General features: G+C 33.1%; 1 protein-coding gene across 1 annotated transcript; it reads right to left on the reverse strand.

Annotated features, from left to right (window-relative positions):
- Positions 1 to 1,244: 1,244 nt before the first annotated feature.
- On the reverse strand, positions 1,245 to 9,304 carry LOC105318829 (eukaryotic translation initiation factor 2D). Its single transcript, XM_011416153.4, has 13 exons — positions 9,171 to 9,304; positions 6,795 to 7,069; positions 6,282 to 6,384; positions 5,854 to 5,961; positions 5,295 to 5,584; positions 4,577 to 4,694; positions 4,038 to 4,187; positions 3,585 to 3,734; positions 2,805 to 2,894; positions 2,461 to 2,553; positions 2,226 to 2,346; positions 1,475 to 1,643; positions 1,245 to 1,373 (listed from the first exon to the last, which is right to left on the reverse strand). The coding sequence occupies exons 1-13, from the start codon at positions 9,224 to 9,226 to the stop codon at positions 1,306 to 1,308; spliced, it is 1,791 nt and encodes a 596-aa protein (XP_011414455.3). The 5' UTR covers positions 9,227 to 9,304; the 3' UTR covers positions 1,245 to 1,305.
- Between the last annotated feature and the right edge of the window lie 35 nt (positions 9,305 to 9,339).

Raw genomic sequence — 9,339 nt, forward strand, 5'->3', positions numbered from 1 at the left:
GCATGTGCTACATAAACAATTAGTGGTTTTTAAAATAATGTTGTTTGAAAGTGACAAATTAGAAAAATATAAATATAAGTAATAAGGAATCATTCTTTGAATATTATGAGGTGATAATTTCGGTCGGAACGTGGTCAAATCTATCATAAAGCACTTCGGGCTTTATTGGATTTGACCACGCCCCGACCGAAATTATGACGTCATAATACTTAAAGAAAGATTCCTTAAATACAGTTTTTCTACAATGATCGCGAAAATATATATATATATATATATATATATATATATATATATATATATATATATATATATACCGGTATATATATATAACACTTACTAACAACTTTAAATGTAGTTATTACGACTTCTCATCGCGTTATTATATTTTAAACATCACGAGACCGTGGAAAACTCTTTGATTTCATTCTAATTTAAAAACCATCGTAATTTATGACCATTAAAATTAATCACAAAAAATAAAATCAGTTGGTTTTTTTTTAAAAAAGCGCAATTTTTTAAAGTGTGCTGCAAAATACACACACCCTTAAAAGGGCATGGTCACCATTTTGGTCAAAAATTATTTTTCCGATTTTAATTTTAATAGGCAACCAAAATTTGAATGTCATTCGTTGAGTTATAAGCAAGTTACAGAGCTTGCAATTCTTTGCTATGTAAACAAAGCTTTTGTTTACATTTTGAATGTTGAAGTGAAAATTCCAATTGTAGACCTGAAATGAACGTTAGGAACTGTTTATTCATGCTTAAGATGAATAACAAGATAGACGAATCAGCTTGAAAAAGATTTTTACTGGTATATTGAACCAAAACAGGGCATGAGCCTTGTTTACATGATAAAGAATTGTGAGCCCTGTTTCTTGCTTGTAACTCTACGACCGACTCTCTAATATCGTTTGATCATCAGAAATACATTCCTAAAGCACTACATGTAAATAATAAAAACAGAAAAATAAAATTTGATCAAAATCGTGACCATGCCCCTATAAATGCAATAAAATAGAATGTTTTAAATGCTATGTATACACAACACAATACTTGACTGTTGGTTGTTTCCAGTGAACTACTGTAACAATTATTTTTTAAAACAAGACTTTCTTAACAACAATTACAACTTTTACAAAATTAAACCCATAGACCATGCAGAAAAGCATATTACAATATCTTAGCTAGGTTAGTAAAAAAAAATCTAGAGATATATACCCATAAAACAACACAGAACTAATCAATAGTGAATTGTACAATTTTATTTTTTCCTTCAATATAAATAATCAGCTAATGTATCACAGTTTATTTTCGTTTTCCTTTTGGTGCCTTTTCTAAACCTTTGATGTACTTTTTGGGAATTCTATATTTTCCTATAAAGAGAAAAAGATAATTGATGTAACTAATTAAGATGGTTAATCTACATATTCTCATAAAATGCAATACCTATTGGCAAACAATGATAAGAAATTACCCGTCAAGAGATCGGCAACAAAGGCAATCTGGTTGCCCTGGATGACCACTTGCATTTTGTTGGAACTACTTTGAGACACGGTACAACTACACTGGATCGCTATCTGGATCTCGTGGGCAAACTCCTTCAGATCCAGTCCAAACACATCCAGGTTATCCACGGTCGTCACCTTAAAACCAACAGAAAATGCTGATAATAAAATACGCATTTGATATAAAAGCATCTTCATTTTCATTCCAAGATATATTTATAATCTTCACAGACATTATTTTCTCAATTAGGAAAAAGTTTGGATTTATCCTTAAATCACAAAAAAATATCAAATACACGAGATTTTGAAGTCAAAACCAGTTACAGCACACACATTTATTTTGGCCAGTTTTGTTTTTCTGTTGCCCATATTTGAATTGAGCAATTAAAATGACATTAAATTAAAGTTCCAAATCATTTAACACAACAGTGTCTGGGAAGATTTTAAATCCAGTTAATACATGTATATATAGCATCATCTTTCCTTGATAGGGTGAATATAAACTGCAGAAAATATATAGTTTGTATACAATATCAACAATTTTTATCACTTTGCTTTTGTTTACGTCATAAATTACGTCGTAAATTACGATAACCTTTCTTCATAAAATGTACATGTAAAAGTTCATGATCTTCTTTTGCATACAATATCATCTGTAATACATTAACTGGATACTTTTATCCCTTTAAGAACCCTCTCTTTCCCTGTTATGGACGATACCTTTTTGTTGGAACCTCTTTGGAACACATTAAGGGTGATTTCTTCCATTTTGCCTTTCCTGATGATAGGTGGTTGTCCTTGAAACTCCACTTTGAACACATTTTGCATCTTGCCAGCGATTCTGAACAAATTCAATAACATTGTAAGTGAAGTAATCTTAAAAAATCTTCAATGTTTTCATGGCAATCTATTTTCTGAACATAAATGCAATAAACCATTAGCATTTGCTGTTTACCTTGAAGTTAAATCGTCCCATCGAAATTGAGTGACGTCATTCTCTCCCTTATTCAGCACAATGGAAGCAAGCAATGGATCCAGTGTAACTTTGCTTGAATGAAAACAAATAATAACTATTGATATAATAAAGTTGTTTGAGATGTAATTTAAACTGTTAATTTCAAAAGGTGAGATGTACTGGTATTATTCAGTGCATAGACAATGCAACACTCACTGTATACATGTATACTTTCCATGGTATAATGTCATGTTTCATAGTTACATGTGTATTCATAATAAACAAAAATAATGTACAAATTCTAAACTTATATGAGAGATAAACTGTGTATATGCTACATTTACCTCTTGTTCTTTTCATCCTGTAAATTGTTTTTCCTCACATATTCATTTATTATATTCCGCAACTCTGAACCAGTTACTGCACTTCCTTTTCTACCAAAATAAATAAATACATAAATAAAATGAAATCAATGTATGATGATCATTAAATGAAAGAAAGATATACCTTATGTAATCCAAATTTAGTTGTTTGTTTGAAAAAGGTTACCTTACGTTTGTTTCATGCAATAACATAATATAAACATCAAAATCAGTGCCACTATATTGTACAAATGGAAACCAACTCGCAACCAAAGAGATGATTACAAAGTGATACAACAAATGATACAATCTATTTATTAGTCTACACCGACACCATAGCAAGAAGAAATCTGGAGAGAGAAGTGGCTCAGTATTAATAAGGGTTTTTTGTGTTGAAGAATAGTCATGGGCCAGATTTTATTCACTGTTGTGTGCTTGTGGCCGTATGATACATATGATAACATATGATTTCAACAACAAAATTTGATATCAGTGATTTCTATCTGATTTGATTTAAATAGATACATACCGGTATCTATACTGATTCCATAGAAACATTGAATCTCGAGGAGAGAAGTGGTTCATTTATTGTGAGGGTTGTTTTGTTTCAAAATGGTCATAGAACAGTTTTTATCCCTGTTTTGCACCTGTGGCCCTAGACTTTATATGCATATGGTTTCAATTGACAAAATTAAACAGATTTGGTTTCTACAGATACATGTCTTCTACATCTAGCTGATTTACATTTAACCGCTGACTTACTGCATTCCAAGTTCTTTCACAAGGGGGAGGACGGCTGCATTGAAAGACAACATTTCCGTGATGCGGGGCGGGTGGTATTGGGAATCCGATGTCTCTGCTGGGGCTGCTTCCCTAACTCCAGCACCTTCTGGTGGTTTAACGTACCGTAATCTGTAAAACAGGATTCACATTCACATTTTTTAAATTAATTTTCATTCATACATTATCTTATTACATAACTCAAGAGGTCGTGGCATATTATTTGTACAATGTACTTATTTGTAAATATGATAGATACTATAAAAAACATTTAATCAATTACTTTATCTATCATTTTGATACTTGATTCGACCATCAGTCAGTTTTCTGGTACATCATAAATTGGTGACTTCTTCTTACACCAATTCAAATCTAACTGAATATTGAAATAAATTCTGAGCCATCTGAAAACCATTGGGTTCCTTTTTTACTCACTCTGGGTGATCTTTCTTCATTTCTGTAATGCTTTCCACACCTTTGGACAACTCTTTTACTTTTATATATCCAGCTTTCTCCATTTCTTTTAAAAACTTGGATAGTTTTTTGAATGAAGTCTTTTTGACATCTAAGTGTTTATCAGCTGGACTAAAAATGAGATACGAATAACATGGCAATAAAATTTTGTTTTGAAAAAAAAAGAGAGTATGCAAACTACAATAAATATTGCCTTAAATCTGACAGTTTATACAGTAATTGTCCCAATATTGATGATTAATTGAAGAATAGCTACATTTGCTCATCCTTTCTGAAACTTTAACCTTTTGATCACCAGAGGATAGATATCTTAAGAGTAAATGTCAAGATCATACTTCTGGGTCAAAGGTTACTGACTGATAATGTGAACAGTGCAAGGTTGAATTGATCATTGAATAAAAATACAAAATTCTCATGCTCTAAAAACAAGAATTGAACAATATATTTTATTTACAAAACTTTTTTTTAAACTTGAAAAAAACCTTCCATGAAGCACTTACCAGAATTTGACCATATGTAGTTTGTAGAAAGCACTTGTAAGAACTGGGAGGTCTGTAGGTTTCAGAGACTTTTTCATGGCACACTGGAAACACAACTTGAAAAGATCGTCCATAGATTCTACAAGAAAAAAATTGGAAAGGCTTCAGGGGTCAAATATGTTATTAATTTCTATGTTTGTATTATTTTGTATTGACATCATGAAATTCACTGAAAGTTGAACACATTTTGGAACAAGGTCAAATGCAGGAATGTGAGATACAAATCAAATTTTATTAATCAAGCATATTGATTAAAGGATAGATGAAGAGGTGAAAAATCATTCCATCTTCACTTATCAAAATACAATAAGCCAATTTAGTGTCTCATGGGATATTGCTTATTTCTCTTTCCCCACTAATAAAATACTGAATTAATTAGAGGCATTTAAATATTTAAATATATACATCTTTAATATTACTGCAAACAGGAGAATCAAAGAGCGTCAGTTTTAATGGGGATACATATCTATCCATTTCTATATTCTTGTAAAAAAAAAAAAAAAAAAAAAAAAGGAACCTTAAAAATGGTATGATCCAATATGACCTCAGAAAGTTTAAATAAAATGGGATTGGGTGTTTAAGTAAAAAAATAATACATACCCCTCTCCCCAAATAAAAAAAATCAAGTAAATGACTGCTGCTCTAAATTTGAATAGTAATCAATACATTCTAAGACTACCTTTAGGTGACTGATCCACAGTACTAGTGTCTCCCTCGATCTTTTCCTCTTCCAAGCTCATCCTGTCTGTTGATGCAGCTAGATCCTCCCCTCCCTCCCCCTCGCTGGACCCCTCCTCCCCAGAGAGTTGATGTTCTGGTTCCTGGCTCCCCTCACACATGTCAGGTTCCTCAGCCAATTGATCCTCACCCTCAGCTGTGTCGCCATCTTGAGATTCACCCGCCATGTCTAAAACTGTTTCCCTTGTCTTTTCTGGTAATAATGGTGGTTTGGATTTGTCTCCAAATGCCCTAGTTAAATGAAACAAACATTAAAAATTTGAGGTATTAAATATAGCTTAATTATTACGGTAGATAATAATTTCATGTTGCATAGGCCAACTATTGGATTTCAGATTTTAAGTATAAAGATTATTCAAAGTAGAAATGAATATGCCTTCCAAAATCAATTTGGGATGTAACTGGCCAGAGACCCAGATAGATAACTTTGTTTGGCCTCATTTGTACATACATGATGTTTTGTTAAAGCAATATAAGTCAATTTCTATCAAATTTATTACCAAAGTTCATCTCCTAGTATGTGTAAAACATGGACACCCTTTCCTCTCATCGCTGAATCAAACATGTCACTGCCTGACATAGCTGCTGTACCCACTGCTATGGGGCTCCTAAAGGGAAATGTTATATATATTTTTAATTAAATAAGAATATTATTCTATCTTTGTAAACAGAAAATACTGCACATTCATTTTGAAGTTGTAATTACAAAGTTTATTAAATCATTAATAATGGAATTATTCTTTTAAAAAATTATATAAAATAAATGTACCGTTAATTAAGAATTTAAGGTACTTTAAAATCAAGTGTTTAAAGACGGAAGGCATGAAAAAAAAAGATACACTCATCTATACTACTATTAAAATCTCTTTTAAAGAACTTAAAGATATCATTGCCAAATCAAACTACATTTGTCCTCATTCTGTCTTACCGATTTCCTACAAGTGATATGGAACACACTGCGCCTTTGTTTATGTGAGCAAATGTTTTAGGAGTTACCTCCTCTTCCACAACTACCCCAGGCAACATTAGGTCTGTTCAGAAGGAAAAAGTAGCCAATTACTGATACATTCATGTGATTATTTAATAACGCTACAAAAAATGACACTTCAAGGAAAAATACAAGATCTTTATGCACATTTAAGTTCAATCATCATGACCCATGACAATCAACATACTTGATACATGTGCATTTGTGGTCACCATTTTTCGAAATCTTTAAAAACTTCATTTTATTACAGGAACCAAACTAAGTTTTTTCTGGCAATTATACCCCCCCCCCCACCCCGCAACTTACAATTTTGCCCAAACTATTGAGTTGATGTTCTTCGACCAAATTAAAAAAGTTTAAATACTCGTCTGGGTATATGAAAAAAACATTATTTTTCTAGTATGAAAATTTACTATTTAATACAGTTTATCATATTTGAAATGCTCACCCTACCTGCACCACCTGCCAATCTAGAGAAGACATTTGAATGTGTCCTGAACACAGGTAGAAGGTCAGGGTATTTCCACATTGTGTACACTGTAGGGTAGACAACTCCATCTACATCAATCAGGACCGGATTTTTCCCGACACAGTACACAACTATGTTGATTCCCGAGTGCGTGCTGATTTTTGCTGTCGTCATCTCTGCTTTGTTAGGAACAATATCGGAAGCAGCTTCTGGCGACAGCAAAGGAAAACTCTGCTGTAAAGTAGATCTGACCTTTTTCCTGAAAAGATCATTGTAAATTATAGTTCAATTTCTTTTTTTAACATTCACACTCAGTTCAACAGATAACATTTGTATGTGACTGTGTACACCACTGTTTGACTACCAGTGGTCCAATTTTTACTCTCTAGAAAAGGATAAAACACTAAAAGATTAGAACCATATTCATTCAGCAAAAAAATTAAAAATCCACACATTTTAAGATATAACTACTCTATCTGCACCCTACAACAATTTCAAATTTGTATTCTTTAAACATCTAATATAGTCCATTGATACTTAAACAAATATTTCAAATTGCTCATTATGGTACATGTCAGTCTCCTATAAAAATTGAAGTGTTAACTTTCATGCATTTTGTTGACTGAATGTTGACTGTGGCAAGTTGATAGCATACATGTATTTCACATGAATAAAATTATCCCTATTTGCTAACATACATGTAAATCTCATTTTTACATTCTTTCTTGTATAGCCATCTAAACAAGACTATGGACTTTGGGAACCAGTAATTTGTGTTAGTTCAAACAGCTCTGTAATTTGATGTTCGTCTTCTAGGCTAATAGAAATCAGCAACAATTGTCCAAACTTCAGCTGTGCCTACATAATCAGTGAAAATTTAACATGAGGCCAGCATCAATTCCAAATTGTTAAAGTATTTGAGAGAAAGTAAAGTTTTATGTTGGGGCAAGTCCACAGGTTGTAGTTTACAATGATGAGAGATATGTGTAATTCCTTCTGCGCTCGCCCTAACGGTCACATCGTAAAACATCATCTTATTCAAGCTATATAGCTAAATCAGAGGCGTCTTCAGCAGAGCGGTGCTCCCGAGCGCTTGCCAAAATTTGTGTTACAGGTATAGGGAATTTTGGCGAGCGCTCACGAGAACATGCTCCGCTTAAGAGAGAGGGGCATTCTCGAACATTGGTAAAATGTTTCAAGTTGATAACATAACTTCCAAGATACAGAATAGTGAAATTCAAAATCAGGGTAAAATAATGGTGAGCGCAGCTCGCCGGCGCACAGCGCCGGCGAGCGAAGCGAGCTCTAAGAACCAGTGTGCGCGGGAAAAAGAACGAGCTAAACCTACAGTTCATCAAACAAAAATTTTTGTCTACGTCCCATAATGCTCTCTAATGTTTTCACCCGTGGTGCTATGCCAAAAATGGCCGACTTTTAACTCGTAATTCACGGTGACTTTAAGTTTGAAGACACGTTTCGAGTACCGCATATGCTTTGGCGAGACTCAAAAGATTTGTTGCATGCTTCCATACCTTCGTATTGAGTCGAGAAACGTAAACAAAGACGAAAAAAGTCATGGATGACGTCACAGTGCACTCGCGCTATATTTCCCGCGAAAAATTTAGAGGTGGATCAAACATCTGTAATGAGTGTAGTGGCTATTTCAGTATAGACTGCGATACCTGCCTCATTGACAAATGATTTGGTTTTAATCTTATTTTAATATAGAGATTTTGTATATATATACTAGCAAGAGATATACTTTACTGTCATATTGATCCATTGCTAATTGTGCATGCATGTACAGTAGGCAGGTAAGTATATGAGTAGGGAGGAAATAAACAATAGGACATTTTGAACTAAATAAAAAGGAATAAAATGAAAAAATAAACAGGTAAAAAAATTATGTAGAGATTGCATATACTCAGACCATTAAATTTAAAAGTGGGAAATTACACACCTACAAACAGGTATATACCGGGCTCTCTCTCTCTCTGGGTAGGGGTTTGCGATGTATGTATCATAACCATTAAAATTAGTACCTTTGGCATATTTATTATAGAGCAAAAATTCTTTGACGTTCGTTGATACCGAAATAAAACTATAAGTTGACAATGATGCAAGGTATGTGTAATTCTTGCTGCGCTCGCCAGAACGGTAGCACCGTAAAACATATTAAGGCAGTTGTCACATTAATTTTAGTTATCTCTGTAACAGGGATACCGATTTGGTGAACACTGGTTTTCTTGCAGAATCATCAGAATATTTAAAGCCGATTCCTGAATAAGTAATGCTACCAATTGAAGGAATAACCTTAAAATGCTTTCATAACTGCCACACTATAGACATTTAAAATTTACCTGTCCGATCCTTTAATGCTGGTCTGAGTTTTAACTCTAAAAGGTTTTAAAAACATGATTCTTGTTGACTTGACAGACTGGACGTCGGATGTAATGTGCAACTTCCGGTTAGTTCACTTTACGTTTATTTCACGACAATATTTATTTTTAAAAGTAATTGATTTATATT

This window comes from Magallana gigas, chromosome 7 (assembly GCF_963853765.1).
Source record: "Magallana gigas chromosome 7, xbMagGiga1.1, whole genome shotgun sequence".
Taxonomy (NCBI): domain Eukaryota; kingdom Metazoa; phylum Mollusca; class Bivalvia; order Ostreida; family Ostreidae; genus Magallana; species Magallana gigas.